Source organism: Grammomys surdaster, unplaced genomic scaffold (assembly GCF_004785775.1).
Source record: "Grammomys surdaster isolate TR1022 unplaced genomic scaffold, NIH_TR_1.0 146, whole genome shotgun sequence".
In the NCBI taxonomy this organism is placed as follows: domain Eukaryota; kingdom Metazoa; phylum Chordata; class Mammalia; order Rodentia; family Muridae; genus Grammomys; species Grammomys surdaster.
The window spans coordinates 3,769,252-3,786,926 of record NW_021604604.1 but is presented as its reverse complement, the minus strand read 5'-3'; the positions used below and the strand labels follow the sequence as shown (position 1 = coordinate 3,786,926).

The 17,675-nt window shown below is 44.1% G+C and overlaps 1 protein-coding gene across 3 annotated transcripts in view; it reads right to left on the bottom strand.

Annotated features, from left to right (window-relative positions):
• The window catches only part of Pip4k2a (phosphatidylinositol-5-phosphate 4-kinase type 2 alpha), a 159,174-nt gene that overhangs the window by 39,705 nt on the left and 101,794 nt on the right, over positions 1–17,675 (bottom strand). For all 3 annotated transcript variants that reach the window (XM_028764781.1, XM_028764782.1, XM_028764783.1), the window contains exon 4: positions 5,398–5,550. In XM_028764781.1, the coding sequence (XP_028620614.1) occupies positions 5,398–5,550 (153 nt within the window). The remainder of the gene's footprint in view (positions 1–5,397; positions 5,551–17,675) is intronic.

Sequence of the window (17,675 nt, the reverse complement as noted above, 5' to 3'; positions counted from 1 at the left end):
TGGAAAGTTCCAGCAGAGAGGGTTCTAAGTGATTTGTGAACTAGCCTCTGGCTTTCAAAATTGCTGTTATTATCATGTTTCACTTTTGTTTTTTTAAAGAGGCTTGAACTGAGAGTTTAACATAACATCAAATTAACATTGACTATAAAGTCTTGTTTCACTTAATGTCACCGAAGATTAAATTATCTGTTATCCTTACTATGCTTGTGGCTATGTTTTCTTTTAAAGGATTTATTTCTATTTTGTGACTGTCTTAGCATATGTCGAGCACGTTCATGTGCGTGTGTGGCTCTTCTTCCAACATGCAATTTCAACAGAGTTGAGCACTTTGTCCAGATTTTGGCAATTAAGAAACATAGCTGATCGGAAGGAAAAAACAAGAGTAAAATAATAATAAAATAAAAATTAAAAAGCTAGAAGAAAGAAGACCTGACAGAATCCACTGAAGAGGGACAGAAACCTTTATGATTCCACATAAACCGTGACTGTTCTGTGTCCACTTTAAGCAGGAACAGAATGAGTGAGAACACAGTAAAGCGACACACACTACCTTGCATGCTAGCTTTAAAAATGTTCCTCAGTAGAACAAAGGTGTTTGAGTTCTGAGCATCCCAGGACAGATGTGCGCGTGCGCGCGCGCGCGCGCGCGCACACGCACACACACACACACACACACACACACAGAAGAGCCACCCAAGTGGTACTGGTTTTGAAGGACTGAAGAGTCATGCAGAGAAGTTGAGGCTGGCACCATGGAGACAGCCTGTGAGAGGCTACTGCTGAAAGTGCTTCCCAGTTGCAACAGAAGACCCCAGAGTTTTGGAGATGTCAGTACCATGGGATGATCAAGAACTATAGCAGCAGTGGGGTGGAGCCTGCCTAAGCTTAGACGACAACCTGTGTTTGTCGCCGAGGGCAGAGCTGGAGAAGTTACTCAAGCCCCTTTGAGGAGCCCAGAAGATCGTGAGTGAGTCCCAGACATTAAATGTTGAGTTATTTACACTTTTGGACTTTGGTTTTGCTTTGATTTGATTGTGACTGTGCCCTGGTTCTTCCCTCTTGAAGTAATTTATTTATTTAATTTATTTTTTATTTTACAGAAGCCCACAGTTGAGAGATTTAATTTTTAAAGATGTTCTTAGGTTTTAAAAGAGACTTTGGAACATTAATGAGACTGAATTTTAAAAAGTGTTTGAGTTTGTGAAAACTGTAGAATTTTTAAAGTTTGTAAAATGCTCTCTGCTGAGATGTGAACGTTAATGTATGTTCTCAAGGATGAACAAGAAAGGAATGGCTCTGGCTTATCAGTGAGGTGCTTGTGTGTCTAGTTGACAAGGGGTCAACTGTCCTGTATAGTTTTATGTCAGCCTGAAAGAAGCTAGAGTCGCCTGAAAGGAGAAAACCTAAATTGTGAAAATGCCTCCGTAAGACCCAGCTGTAAGATGTTTTCTTAATTAGTGGGGGAGGAGCTTGGTCCACAGTGGGTGGTGCTGGTGGTCCTGGGTGTTTCACCATAGCGATCGAAACCCTAACTAAGACAACTTGCAAGGACGTCCTAGAGCCAGAGACAGGTGGCTGGCCACAGGGGATCACAGGAGGACATCAAGACCTGGCCCCCACTACATTATCTTCACCAAAGCCTGTGGCAGGTATGAAGGACAGCAGGACATTTGGTGGAAATCTGATAGAGAGCTAGGTGGCCAGCACACACAAGGTGCTCACTGACTAATGGAAAGGCTGGTGTGCTTCCAATAGCTAATGACTCTTTTATGGAAAGTTCTGTGACATTCCTGTGTGTACCGTGTGCTTCTGTAAAGATGCTGTTTAAATGGTCAGGTGTCTTATGAGCAACTCTGTCATATCCCACCCATATCAAGGGCAGCTCTACTTTATTCCTTAGCAATAGGTTTAATTATGTTCAGACAGCTATGTATGACTTACTTGGTGCTCCTTAACTACAGGTAGCTAGCTCAGTTCAGACTGATGGTACTCCAGATGGCAAGTGTTTTCCCAAAATGCTTCAAAGACTGATCAAGAAGTTTTAGGCTTATTCTAAGTTGCAATTAGATGCTTTCCTTTTTATCTGACCTGCCTTTTTTGGTTTTTAAATTTGTCTTATCTTTACTTCTCTGGGGGTGACTTCAGATCTTTTCTGGAGCATGGTCATGGGTAAATGCCTAGCTGAATGAATTAATGAAATGAAACACAGATGGGACATCTAAGTCCACAGAGCACATTAAGCAGCCAGTTCATAACTGGCTAGGGCCTACCTCATATGACTCCAATTTAGTGTCCTTTAAGTAAAATGTATTAATACTGGTGTCCCAGTCATGAAATGCTTTAAATTATATCTAAAGTATCACTTTTTAAGATGGGAGAAAAACCCAGATGCTGGCGACATGTGGCTTTTCTGAATAAAGAGCATACCAAAAAAATACGTTTTGTAGCAGTGGAGCAAAAAGGAACCTCAGTACTGTGAGTGATCCTGGAGTGTGTCAGCAACTGTCCTGATGCCCAATGTCATTACATAATACTGGGGATATGTCTGACTTGTGTGTCATCACAGCAAGTACCCCTAGAAAAACACCTTGTGTTGGTTAGTCTTATGGTCAACTCAACATAACCTAAAGTCACCTGGGAAGAGAGAATCTCAATAAGGAATGAGAGTGGTCTGTGGACATCTCTGTGGGGACTGTCCTGATTGTTAACTGACCTAGCTCACTGAGGGCGGGACCATTCCCTAGGCTAATGGTCCTCAACTACAGACGTATGAAAAGAGCTGACTGAATGAGCAAGCCTCAGGGATGCATTTACTTCTCTCCAGTACTGACTGTGGATATTCTGTGACTAGCTGCCTTGAGTTCCTGACTTGACTTCTCCTCAGGGGTAGACTGAAACCTGGAACTGGAACTAAAAGATAAACCCCCTCCTTCTTTGAGTTGCTGCTGGCTGTGATCTTTCATCATGGCAAATAACCAGAACACACCTCAAACTGTGATTTCTGTAAAGTTGGAGGATTCATTCTGAGCCTAGGCTCATCAAGAACTGGACGCCTGAACCGTATGTCCCATTTCGTTAGAAGGTATCTTGGCCGTTTATCAGAATAATACATTCTTACTTGTCATGAGAAGCCAATTTGCTTTGAGCAGTTCCAGGATATGCCAAAGCATAAAGAGATGCATGTGACATCCAATTCCAGAAAGGGGAGCATGTGAAACTGTGAGGAGCTTGAAGCCAGGACTGGAACTCAGGTACTTCAGAGCCAGTGTATCTGCCCTCACAGGGGTTAGCTGGGCACTTCAAAAGTTGTTTTTTTGTTTTTTAAATAATAAGCAACAGCATAAGCATGGCAGAACAAATTTCGAAAGCACTATCCATTATCAAAGATGTATTAGATGTTAAATGAGTATAAAGGCAGACTGATGCCTTCAGAAAGCACATTAGAGGCAGCCACTGGTTTCCAGAGACAGACTGCAATGTGAAGGCTTTTATAGACCTCACTGCAAGTGAAATGCTGTCAATCACATTTGCAAGATTGGAAGAATGGCTACTGCCAAGAAACAATCGGCACGTTAGGGCGCAGAGCAAGACCAAAGGTAACGCTTTAAACAAGTCATGTTGGAGCTCACAGATACAGACAGCTGCCATCAGAGAACAAGGTAGAAGAGGCTGATACGTGGCAGATGTGATTTAACTCTAACCCTAATCTGATGCAGTCAGGCTCACAAAGCTTCACTTTGAACATTCTCTGCGACAGTATGAACTGCTGAGGGGAATTTAAAGCCACTTAAGTAAAAGCACACTCTAAATACTTGTGTTCCCTCAACAGGCATAGTTTTAAATCCTAATCACAGGTTAGAACAATGGCTTAGCTGTTTGTTAAGAGTGCTTGCTGCTCTTCCAGAAGACTAGACTGGTACCTAGCAATGGTCAGGAAGCTCAACAACTGTAACTCCAGCTTTAGGCTATCTGATGTCCTCTCTGGGCTACTTAGGCTGCCACACTTACTTGGCATATTCTCTCTCTCTCTCTCTCTCTCTCACACACACACACACACACACACACACACACACACACACGAATAAAACACTTAAAGCTCTAATCACCGGTGTGTGGTAAATGACGCTGTGGATCTGATGTGATTCCTGCACTTAGCAGGAAGCAGCATAGAGTTCTGTCACCCCAGGTGAGGAGACACTAACCACACAGGCAGGGACAGGTGTCCTCTCTGGACTTCTACCATGTTGGATCTCAAATTCCTAGCCTGTAGAACTGCAAGCAAAACATGTTTGCTAGCTAAATCACTCAGTTTGTGTTTTGTTAATACAACCAAGTAGACCAAGACAGACTCTGAAAGTAACAGAGTGTGTGTGTGTGTGTGTGTGTGTGTGTGTGTTTGTGCGCGCGCGTGCGCACACATGCACATACCTACTTGTGTGTTTTAAATTCCTCTTTTGAGGACAGTTACTGGAATGGCTGCATAAGCCATGGGATTTGTGCAACAAGACTACAATTTCTCAGGATGACGTATATTAATAGTTATGGTGACATGACAAGCACTTTCCCATATGCTGAGCACAGAGTACATGTCAGATGCTCTGTGATGTACTTGATAATGTGTTTTCTCATTGAATTCTCAGGACTTGGGAAGTACTGATACTTTCACTGTATAAGTGAAGAGACAGATCTCAAAATCCAGAAGCCACACGGCCAACAGGTGACTGGGCCGGGATCTGAGCCGAGAACTGTCTGGCTTCTGCGTCTGGTGTTCTTGCTATTTCATAGTGAGAAGTCTTTTACTGATCCAGTTGGACCTGTGGATCTGGGCTCCAGCATGCACTATGCAAAAATTTATTTCAGGGAAGAGAAAGCAGCTCCCGAGGGCTTCTCCCCCAGGAGATTACAAAGTAGTAATAGTTGGAGATGAACTGGGGCAGAAAGTAACCAATACAAAATTCCCTAAAACCAGAGAATTTTCTACAAGGTCCAACTGGGCATTGGGTGAGTCCTGGAAGAGCCAGACACTGAGAACAGCACAGGATTCAGGAGTGTAAACAGATACAGACTTGGGGTTAACATCTGACTTCTGGCACAGAAGGAATCTTCTGGAAAGTTGCCAGATCTTTACTGAAGCGGTTTTTACAACCAGAATGGGGAATCACTGGAAGCATAATTAGATTAAATCTATTTTAAATAATTTAGATGGACCATTATGTAAATAGGAGCATAAGCATTATCATGTTAAGGGCCAGTAATCAGACCACAATCGCTCTGGAAACCCAGGCTGGAGGAGATCTTCATGTCAAATTGCCCAAGCACAGTTTGGAGCACAGTTGATGACACTTTGGCATGAAGATAAACCTGCTCCAAGAGTCAATCGAGATAAGGGGAAGTTACCTGGTGGTACTTCTTGAGGATGTTGTGCATCTCTGCCACGTCCTCGCTGGTAATGGTCTTGATGACGTATCTTTTATCATAGGACGTGTGAAACCGAGCCCCGCTGCGAGCCTGGGAGTCATTGGGAAGGGGTGCACTTCTGGTCAAGGAATTCTTCCCGGTGGGAGGAGGAGGGAGAAGGGAAGAGAACTGGTTAAAGAGTGGCTTTGGGGCTTGGGTCATTTGTCATCATAGCAAGAGCATTTGCAACTGGAATAAACTAATAAGTGGCTGGCAATATTTCACAATTCGCTGCAACAGGATTGCAAGTCTCCTAAATGAAATGAAAATGGCTAGGTAAGAACCTATTCTAACATTCTTAGAAGAGGATGTGCTGGGAGCGCTGGCGAAGAGGATTCAGGAGGGTGGCAGTGAGTTCCATGCTTTCCTGTAACTCTCCAAGTATACCAAGCTGGCCCTGAGTCCACAGAGATCCAACTTGCCTCAGCCTCAGTTGAGATATACAACCTCACCCTGCTCAAGGTTAGCCTAGAATTCTATGTAGATCAGACCTACACAGGCCAACCTGGGCTATACAGCAAGTTTTAGGTTACTTAGCATGGCTCCAAGCAAAGAAATAAAAAGCAGGCCCACATCCAGAACTGTAATGAGTTATATTTGCCTTGTTCTTTTCGGATCTGTCAAGAGCTCACATTTTTCTTCTGAATAGGATAAGGTTTTGTCACAAAAGGACACTGCAGAGTCACTGAGCATGTCTCTACAGAGCAGGCCACCAGGACTCTCTGCATTTTGGTAAGATCCTATGCGACGCTGCCCTCACAGTCATGTCATTTCACAGATGACAAGAGGAGTTGAGAGGTCATAACAGAATAAAGGTCATATAGCCAGTCAATGAGGAACCAGAATTTCAGCTTGTATGGCTGGTCCAGAACCTAGGCTCTCAACTACTAAGCTAGAAGAGTATTGAAAGAATCAGTCATGGCCTGTGGACGAACAGGAGCATGGGAAACTGTGTTCTATAAAACTTATTAGAAACCTCTGGCTTAATCCATCGTCCACTCCTCTGCAGTAGTTTTCAAGCGCTGCTAACGATGGATGAGGCATGGGGTCTCTGCAGTGACTCTGCAGAATGACGTACCCTGGAGTTTGAGTCAGGATATCTACACTACAGCTAGTACAGACACTATAGCTAGTACAGAGCCCTGTAAGTCTTCTCGCACATAAGATGTCAACCAGTCTCCCTCTTCTTTCTTAGAATTGTCAAGAAAATCCCTCTGCTTGCCTGACTCTTTTTATACTAGTCAGAGATTAATGGTATTAGCAAACCCCCATGTCTGAGGAAGTCTGGACTTCATCATTGCTAATTGTACCCATGAGTAATGACATCATCCCCTTCCAGGCCTTGCTTGCTGGCCCATGTGTATGGGGATTCAAGGGCAAAGTCACCATCCCCCTTCAATTTCCTCTCTAAACAAGGCATCCATAGGAACCCATGGACTAAACCCGTTTCAGGGAACACAGGTGACTTTGGAGAGTCAGGTCTATCAGGGCCCTACGGATTTTCAGTTGAAGGGCCTCTGCCTGGAAGATTCACGTCTCTTCCTAATTTCCTCATTTCCAGGTGAAGACAGCAAGGGCTGAGACAGCCAAGGTAGAATCAGACCACAGCAGGACAGAAGCTTGAGGAAGGAAATGGACCCCCCAGCTTATCTTGATTTCCCAGGATGCACCTGGCATCATGGCACTGGACCATTACATCCTGAGAGAATGCGTCTCAGCTCCAATGTAAGCAGGCACACCTGCCAAGCACAGAGGCAAGACTGCCAATTAAGCTAAGAAAAGCAGATTTAGTAATTAGAAAACTTGAGATGGAAAAAAAATCAATTTAATTCCAGCAGGACTTTAAGTATCAAGATTTGGCAGTGTTAAATCACTCTTAAGACAACTGAAATTCATCAGGTAGATAAAGCAGAACGAAGGATTTTCAGGATGAAAATGGCGACATTAGCAAGAGTTTAATTCTCAGTTAATTATTTCTTTGTTTTTTTTAAAAAAGCCTCCTTTACCATTTCCTGCTTAGAACAAAAAGGAAGAAAATTAAAGTGAATGCCCCTTCTGTGGGTAAATGCCAGCAAATATTTACTCTTATTATAGATCGCCAATGGTCTTAATTTTCCCCTCCCAAACATTAATATGCAAAAGGGTATTTACTGCAGATAAATAAGAACTGTAAATACCACTAATACTACAAATTATCTTCAGACATAAAATCAAAGCAGGAACCATCAATTCTGACGGACAAGAGGAAGTGGCAACGCAGGGTAACTGGGGGTGGGAACAAGGAAGGGCATGGACTCACCCAGAGGTCACACACACACAACTTGTAGAAGGATTTATTTTGGCTCAAGATTTCAGTAGGTTCAGCTCATGGCTACTTGGACCACGAGCTTTACAGAACGCTGTGGCGGGACATGTGAAAAGGATGGCTGTTCATACAACATCGGATCAGGCGGATCAGGGAGCGTGTGGATATGTGGGCACAACTCTGCCTTTGTCCAAATTTTATTCCACCTGGGCTACACAGCCATTTAATGGTGTTGTCAACTCTCAAGATGTGTCTTTTCTCCTTAGTTAGCCCCACATATCAACTCTTTCTGGAAAAATCCCCTCATATTCACCCAGAAGCATATTCACGCCTAGGCAGCTTTTAATCCAATAACCTAAAGAAACCAGCCACCTCAAGGTTCATAGCCCAAGAAAACTAACCCATCTTTCCGGGAGCCAGTGTGGGAGGGCAAAATCAGAAGCTGAGTGGTCAACGCTGCTCAAGTTCAGTGAACAGCCCACGTGGAGACCACGTGGAACTGCAGGTTCTGATCCCACAGGCTGGTGCCAGGGCATTCTAGGGAGTAGATGACACTGACGGAGCTGGTATATGGACCACCATGATAACTGGGGGTCCCCAGTGGTGGACACAGCGCGTTTAAGCTGCAGTATGTGAAGAACTATTTAGTGTGTAGTAATGCACACTTGCACTAGCACCTTGTCCCTTCAACTCCCTCCAACTCTAAGTTCAAATAAAATAGAAAACTGTACTCAATCTTCACCTCAGTAGCTAATGAACGACCCCGAGCAAGGATGGGGCTGCCTGTGTTTACCAGTGTGGGACCTGCACTAATAATCAGTGTAAGAACTTAGCTCGGGTTCCGCCTCACGCAGGAGTCTCTTCCTTTCCCTTCGGCTTCAAAGACATAGAAATTCCTTAAATTGCATTCTTTGTGTTAGATACTGGCATGTCCTGATCTTGGCATATGCAGATGGCATATGTTTTAATCCTGGTTCTGCCTCACCTCGCTTCTGTTAGTGCTACAAGCATTCCCGACTTGTAGGCTATGTATGAAAACAGTTCCTTAAGGTTCTTAGTTTCCAAGTACTTGGTGGAGTTGGGGATAGTTGGCCAAAACTTAGACTGTGCCTGTAGAATTGACATAAAAAGTATTAACCGTATTTAGTGAAAGCCCTATCTAACAGACAACTGGAAAATCAGAAAAGCTAATGCAACTGTACACAAAGCACCTGACCCTTGGGGTGACACAAGCCTCAGAGAATTTTGGCTCGTTATTTTGTATTTTCTCGTAGCATTCCCACGAGGTGCATTTTTCCTACTTGAAAGTAAAAAGCTGATAGACAGTGTGAGGCTCTTAGGCTCCTGCCTAAAACTTCCCCTGGGGAAACCGAACAGAGAAACTGACAGTCAGGAATAATCTGTGGTCATTACAAAACATAACTCTAGATCTTTTACAGCCTTTGTAATGAGATAGACATGGGCTGGAGAGATAGCTCAGCAATTAAAGTCACCGGTCGATCTTCCAGAGGACCTGGTTCGACTCCCAGAACCTACACGATGGCTCATAACTATGTCTAACTCCAGTCCCAGGGGATCGAATACACTCTCTGGTTCCACATACATTGGACAAATTTGGTGCATAGATATACATTCAGACAAACACCCATACAAATAAAAATAAAGGTTTAAAAAGTGAAAATGTATTTGCATTTCTGGCCAATGCAGTGCAATGTTGAAGGTAAGGGTCAGGTATCCAGAATGTTCTCTCATTTATATTACCTGCATTCCTACACCACCTGCATTCCTATATCACCACCTGCCATTCCTACACCACCACCTGCCATTCCTACACCACCTGTTATTCTGTACCACCTGGCATCCCTGTACCATCTGCCATTCCTGTACCACCTGTTATTCCTTGTACCACCTGGCATCCTTGTACCACCTGTCATTCCTGTACCGCCTGTTATTCTTTGTGCCACCTGTTATTTTTTATGCCACCTGCCATTTCTGTACTACCTGCCATTCCTGTACCACCTGCCATTCCTTGGCCTTTGCATATGTCATTTGGCCTCTTTGAGATTCAGCTTCTGGTCTGTAAAGTGAAGGGCAGTAAGACAGACAACAAATCAAACACTCATTGCACAAACCTGAGAATGGGAACTGGCCTGCCTGTAACCGGGTGTTTAGAGGCAGAGGCAGGGGTTGGGGATGGGGGAATACTTCTGCAGAAAGCTGACTAGCTAGCTTCAGCCAGAGACCTTAGAAGGTGTTACCATGGAAAAATCAATACAAACGATCCTATTGAAATGCCTGCCACACTCTAGAGCACGGGGCCTCATGCGTGCCTCAGTAATTAAAGCAAAGAGCAATTGAAAAAGACAACAGACTTCAAGCTCTAGCCTCCCCCCACAAACATGAACCCCCGACATGTACCCAGACACCCGTAAATATGCCTACACACAGGTAGGCACACCAAACACACCCAAAGACAAAACAAAAACCCAACCCAAGCCAATATACAATTTCCTCCAAGTCATGGCTCTTTGCTTAAGCAAAGGCTGGAGGTAAAGGTCTTAGAACACAGAACATGTCTCCCAAGGAGATTCTAGTCAGGATACTGGAAGGCCATTGTAGTCTTGGAAGTGTGTACTGACAGTTTAGGGCATCTAGGCTAAGACTAAAGAGATGACAATAATTCACAGGCCTACATAAAACTTATACTTTATAGATTTCAGATGTGTTCAGGACAGCCCCAGAAAGAGCAAGCACTGACATCAAGATAAGAATTGTTCAAAGCCTGTGATCTCATGAATAGAATAGAAATGGAAAATAGAACAGAAATGGAGGATCTGAAGGTCCTTGTTCCACTGTAAAGGAAACAGAAACCCCAGCATTGTATAGCATTCTTGGATCGCAGGGAAGCTGGGGACTATAGGTGCCGCAAGGGGTCCTTCTCACAATAAAAAGTCATCAGCGTTGGAAACAGCTTTAAAGATTATTCCAACACCTTCAACTTGGAGATAAGAAAATAGACCCAGAGGATGCCAGCGAAAGCCTATCTAAGTTCTTAGGAGCACACCCAGTTACTCCAGTACCCATGAGGCCTCAGGCTCTAGAGTGTGGCAGGTATTTCAATGGGATAGATCATATTGATTTTTCCATGGTGACAAACACGTTCTAATACCAATTTAGAGTGTGAGCCAGCTGGTAAAAAAAATCAAACTTGTTCCTATGTTTTCAATTTTGCTGAGTTAAGTGTGTGGAAAATATCGATAACAGCCATGTGTTAAAGCAACCAGTCTACTTTATGTACGTTTTTATTAACCTGTGTAGGAAGCCTCGGTTCATTCAAAGGTAGCACCAGCAGGGGGTCAGGATAGGAGCCATCTTCTCTCCAGGCAAGAGCTGGGGAACAGACTGTAGGAGGAACAGAGCACCTGGTGCTACTCCTGGGAGTTAGGTTACAGCATGAAGATGGGGCTAGAGGATGCACAGTTCTAGTGTTTCCAGAGTCCTGTGAGCTGCAGGCCAGGCCAACCTTACGATTCTTCACATGTTTCTAGTCAGTTAACCCACTTTATCATGCCTATCTGCACACACATAAGCTGAGGACTGTTGAGGAGTGTTAATTCTCCTTCTACCACTGAACTCTATCTGCCCCACTTTCTTTGCTGAGAAGCACATAGGCTTTGCTGGTAGAAAAGATCCAGAGAGGAGTCTCTTTGCCTTGGGAAGCCAAGTTGTAGCTTCTCCTCCACAACAGTAATCTCAGAAACGGAGTGGGCAAGTCAGTGAGAAGGAAGGCCAACAGAGGTGTTAGTTTTAAAAATCTTATTTTAATTAACGGATACAAAAGCAAGACTGTTTCGGATCTAATCCAATCAAGGCTGAGAAGTACCACTTTTGTTTTAATCTTCGTAATCTCCATTTCCAAATTACAACACTTATTTCTCTGGACTCTTATCTACTCATGTGTCCTCAAGAAAAAGTATCAGACAAAAAAAAAAAAAATCGACCCACAGAAACCCACCCCAGGTTTGGAGAGATCTGCTCCCTTGAAAACTCAAATTCCTGAGCTTTAGACAAAGCTTGGACAAGTTTTCCCTTCCAAAATAAGATTAACGATATTTACATTCTGATCTAGGGCTCTGCACGGATCAGTTCAGAAGTGACAGCTGATGATCGTCTCACCCCTTCCTACAAGAAGTCCCTATCAGAGAATTCATTCACTTCAAGGAGCAGCTTCAAGTTGAGAACCCCCAGCTGTTGGGGGCACCACATGACCATTCCTACCTAAACTGGAGCAGCTGGGACTTCCCAGTAAGACTTTGACAAGAAGGGCTTGTTGATGCTCCTGCTCAGGAAGGGGGTGGGAGGGTCATTAGGCCCTCATCAGAGATTCTGCCACATGTTCCCTTCTGCCCCCTCTCCCAGCTGTCAGTAATCCTGCCCTAGCTGGACAGGGCCTTGGGAAGATTGAGGACAAGGGGAGAAAGAAGGGACTCCATCCACGCAGCTTTTGGCAGCTGTCACCCACTGGGCTGGGACTTTTCAGTGAAGCAGCTGTCTCAGGATAATCTATGCTCCTGAAGTAGAGCTAATAAACTCAAGTGGTTTGCCAGGCTGGACTTGGGTCTAACTGGTTCTTCAGTTTGTTGTTGGAAAATAATTTATTCCCACCTCTCCAAGAAAGCTGAAGCAACAGGCCCTCCCAAGGTTCTCCTTCTACCCTTACAGCTCAGCATCTTCTCAAACTAACAGCCCAAGATAGAGTCAGGGGCAACATGGAGCAGGACAAAAGGGTAAATAATAAAACCAAGGCAATACAAATCACAGCCCAACAGCAATGCCCCCACCCCCATGGCAAACCCACTTATCTACACAGAAACACAGCTGGACTGAACGTCTCCAAGAGTTCTGTTCCCTCTTGCAATTATTAATCAGGAGAAATTGGTGTTGTTAATTCCCAGAGGTTTGGGAAATGGCCAATGATTTACTCTTAGTTTATGAAATGGAAAAACTAATGATAAATGTACACCAACTACAGAATATGCTGTATTCGTTGACTATAGCTTTCCTTCAATAGATTTGGTCATTTCATATCATAAACTATCAGTCTTTAAAAGTTGTTCTAAGTAGATATAATGTTCTAACATGTTCCAAGAAAAAGGCAGGCAAAATCAATAGTGATAAAAAGTCTCATATTAAATATAAACTAATTTCAAACTCTGAATTTCTTTTCTAAAAAGAAATGAATTTCATTTGTGTATAATGTATACGCATAGATACATGTGAATGTGTATATTCATGTGTGTGTGTACATTGATATCAGGTATCTTGGTCTATGCCTCTTTTTTGAGAAACAGTCTTTCACTGAACCTGGGGCTTACCAATTTGGCTAGGCTGGCTGGCCAGCTGGCCCCCAGTACCCTCCTGTGTCTTCCTCTCCAGCACCTGGGTTACTGAAGTATGCTGTTACCGAAGTACATTGTTTCTATGTGGCTGCCTGGAATCTGAACTCAGGTCTTCATTCTTTCATGGTAAATATTACACCTACTGAGGCACATCTCCTATGCCCCTAAACACTCTCTTACTTTTTAAGTAAACATATACTTATTTATTTGTGCACATATATGTATGACTCTGTATGGGTCAGAGGACCACTTGTGGTAATACTTGTCTATCATGTGGGTTTTGGAAATTGTACTTAGATCTCAGGCTTGGCACCATGTGTCCATATGCACTGACCCATCCTGCCAGTTCCTAAACATTCCTTTTCAGTGCCTTGACTTAGAAGCCACTCACAGACCATACCGCTCACCTAAAGTGCACAATCCAGAAGGTTCCATGTTTTCAAAGCTATGCCCCTACCGCCATATCTTTTTTTACAGCATCTTTAGCAACCTGTCCACATTTCTGCTCTGATTCTGAGGGTTTCTTGTTACATTTCACATAGAGAAAAGGTTTGAAGTTGGCCCACTCATTTTTCCCAAGGCCCAGAAATGCAGGTATCACTGCATGAGGCCACTGACTGCCCAGCTGAGCACGCTGCAGAGCCTAGGTTCAGGAAGGAGACAATACAAGTGACCTCTGCTCACAGCAGTGCCGACCTGTGACTGCAGGGGACATGTCACAGGCAGCAGATGTTGCTTCTAAGGCTTGCTGGGTAGCTGAAGGTAAAATGTGTATCTGGACGAAAGCTGCAGTTCTAAGACAAAGCTATGGTGATGGGCCAATAAAACTACTTAGGGATCTCGTCCCTTTTAAAACCAACTATACACGTTGGTATTTAAGTTCCCTTTTCCATAGATATGTCTTGTAGCATCTGATATCCTGTCTCAAGCCTCAACAGCTGTGTTTGAAGCTCTGGTGTTCCGGCAGCCCTCAACAGGAAATAAAGCAAGATAACGAGAGACTTTCCCTGCGAGAGACTTTCCCTGCGAGGGTCTTCTCGAATTTATAATTGGAAATTTACTACCCCTCCCCTTTCAGAAAAGGATTAGTGTGCCCTCCTTCCCACCCGCTTCTTCCAACGGTGGGCACTGAAGATGTTTACTTTCACAGTGGGAGAGCCAGGCTTAGTGGAGCCTCCACAAGGGGAGAAATCATAAAGGTCAATTTAATTAGCTCATTGCAATCACCAATCCTTTATAGTTCTCATAAAACAGCCTGCTTCAGTAATTGTTACCCCCCCCCCCCGGCACCTTTGTAGAAAATACCAAGCGTTTTTCACACTTAATTCTCTTGACCTAATCTCGTATTTCCATATTATCTTTGTAATTTTTCGTGTTGTTTGTACCTTGCACGTTCTGGCAAAAGACACATGTGAAGGGCCAGAAGGATGGCTCGGTGTGTAAAGATGTTTGCCGCCAAGCCTGACCTGAGTTGGATTATGAGATCCACATGATGGAAGAAAGAACTGATGTTGTCCTCTGACACTAACACACTTGTTGACACTGACATCTGACATTTGCACACTTCCATTTGTGTGCTGAGGCACCTCTGCCCACTCCTTATCATAATTCACACACAGTATAAATAAATAAATAAATAAATAAATAAATAAATAAATAAATAAATGTAGGTATTAGTTTTTTTAAAAATCATATATGGAACTTTTAAAAAAATGTTAGTCAAAAGAAAGATCACTTGAAAACAAAAATCAATTCTGCCAAGCTCAAATGTGGGAAAGCAATTAGCTTCCTAGGAGAACCTAGCAATATTATGTACAAGAACCTGTATTAGTTACTCTTTGAGTCACTGTGAGGCAAACAACTTGAGTAGGAAGGGTTTATTTGGGCTGGCGGCTGAGGAGTGCTTAGTCTCTATTGCTTGGTCACATGGCTCAGGCAGGACATCATGGCAGCAGGACAGTGTGGTGGAGGATATGACAGGCGGGACGCATAGAGTGAAGCTGGAGCTCCGCTGAGAGAACCTGGAAAGATGCTGCTCCACCCCCACCCCATGTCACAGACGAAACTGAGAACCGCAGTTCATGGTGGGTGACCATGGCCACAGCATCAGTCGCTGAAGACCCAGGGCTCATCCAGACTCCCATGAAGTGTTCTTCCCCCAGTGTGGGCTACCTGTTTCATGGACCAGAAGCCTAGAAACCAGTCTCAAGCCTGCTGACAACTCAGGATTATGACTGCATGCCTCAAATCAGAGCCCAAAAGAAAAGTGTGATCATCACCCTGAGGGCTAAATTCTGGGTTTCCCTTGGACATATGGGAGCGAGCTCGGATGATCTTCTGACATCATCAGAATGTTAAAGACCACCATGCTAGCTTGACCATCACCATGGAGTCATTAAAGGCATACCATGTTCAAAGCCCAGTGCTAAGTGCTTATCAAAAGAAGTGGGATCCTACGCACAGAACGGCTTTCATTTTAGAGGGGAGCAAAACATTTAATGTTTATCAATAATGAAACAACTATCAGAAAAGAGGAAGGCAGCAATGAATGGTAAGGAACTGGAGAGCACAGTGCAGGGGCCTCACAGAACATTATGAGAACAGCCTTTTAAACTCTCAGGGTGGGAATTGATTCTGGAGCTCTAATACCAGAAGTCAGTCTCCAAAGCTCGTGAAATGGAAACATTGTGTTTACCTCACACCCAGGCCTAAGAAATGACTAATGATTAGCCTTGGTTGGGCACAGCGAGGTGCAGCAGGTTCAGGGCAGGAAACACAGGCCCAGCAGGAAAGTTGCGCTTGAAGGGAGGCAGGGGCATGGTGGTGGGGGCATGATGGTGGGGAGAATCATCTTCTCAGCTTTCAGAGAAGAGACAAAAATATCCAAGAATTGGGATACAGATTGGCTGTGGAGTGCATTCTATTCTCTCACAAGGCTGAGCACCTGAGACGGAATTCCTGTGTGTTTTAGCCCAAGTGCCTCCATGCACAGGATGGAGTAACTGCCCAGGGCCCCTCGGGATGCAGAAGGTGGTTATCAGAGATGACAAACTGCAACAGTGAGCTGGGCAAAGCCAACAACTGTGGTGGGTTGACTATGTTTGGCCCATGAGAAGTGGCATTATTAGGAGGTGTGTCCTTGTTGGGGAAGTACATCACTGTACTGGTGGACTTTAAGCTCCTAGGCTTAAACTCTGCCCAGCACAGAAGAGACCCTGCTGCTGGCTACCTGTGGGAGACAGTCTCCTCCTGGCTGATGATCAAGATGTAGAACTCTCAGCTTCTCTAGCATCATGTCTGCCTGGACACTGGCATTGCTTCCTACCACAATGATAATGGACTGAACCCCTGAAACTGTAAGTCTGCCCCAATTAGATGTCTGCCTTTATAAGAGTCGTCTTGGTCATGGTCTCTTCACAGCAATAAAAGCCTAACTAAGACACCAACCGCCCAGTGGGGAAGAGACAAGAATTGAAACAGTGCACAGACTAAGCACACACAGGTGGGGACACTGTCAATATGAAAGAGAATCCAGGAAGGCGCCCATAAGGATTTCCTGGAGCCAGGCCCCTCCCCTGAATTCCTAGTGAGTACACCTAGGGCACTCAACTGAGTGGTCAACAGTCTTGTGGGCACACCTCATGGTCTCCAAGCCACAGGTCAGAAACTCAACTTTATCTTCCCTTCCCTTCTTGCACTAAACTCCCAATTTCCTTCTGTGACTCTTACTATCTGTTCTCTCAGCTGCGCAGGTGCCAACTCCTCTTTGGTGCCTCTCTTTGTTTTCACTGACCTCTGGCCCTGACTTTTCTGCTTGACTCTGTCACAGTTTTGTGCAGCTGTTCTCTGTCAGCGACAAATGACTCAGCTCTCTTCTCCTCTGTACACAGTGAGACTTCTCCTAGCCTCCTACTTTCTTCTTTCTCTCTATGGAACCATCCCACTATCTTAAAGGTATGTATGAGGTAAGAGGAGGCCTGGAGAGATGGCTCAATGGTTCAAAGTTCTGCTGCTCTTCCTACACTTGGAGGGTAGGTCACAAGAGGGCACCTGATGCCCTCTTCTGGGCTCTGTGGGTACCCCCACACATGTGGCATACACACATAAACATAAATAAAAATAAGCCTTTTAAAAATTATTTACCACCCCCACCCCCAGACTTCAGGATCTGGGGGATGGCTCAGCAGATAAAGTCCTTGCCATCCAAGTTAGGATCTACAAACATCCACATAAAGTCAGATGAGTATGATAGCCCACTATAGTCTCAGTATTCAAGAGATGGAGACAGGGGTTCCTAGGGAAACCAGTGAGCTCCAGATTTCAGTGAGAGGCCATTCGAAAGTGGATAGCAACTTAAAATACCAGAGAGCAGTTTCTGGCTTCTGTATGCATGCACACATGCATACATGCATACATACATATATACATATATATATACATATATATACATATATATATACATGCCTACATATATATATATACATACCTACATATATATATGTGTGTGTGTGTAT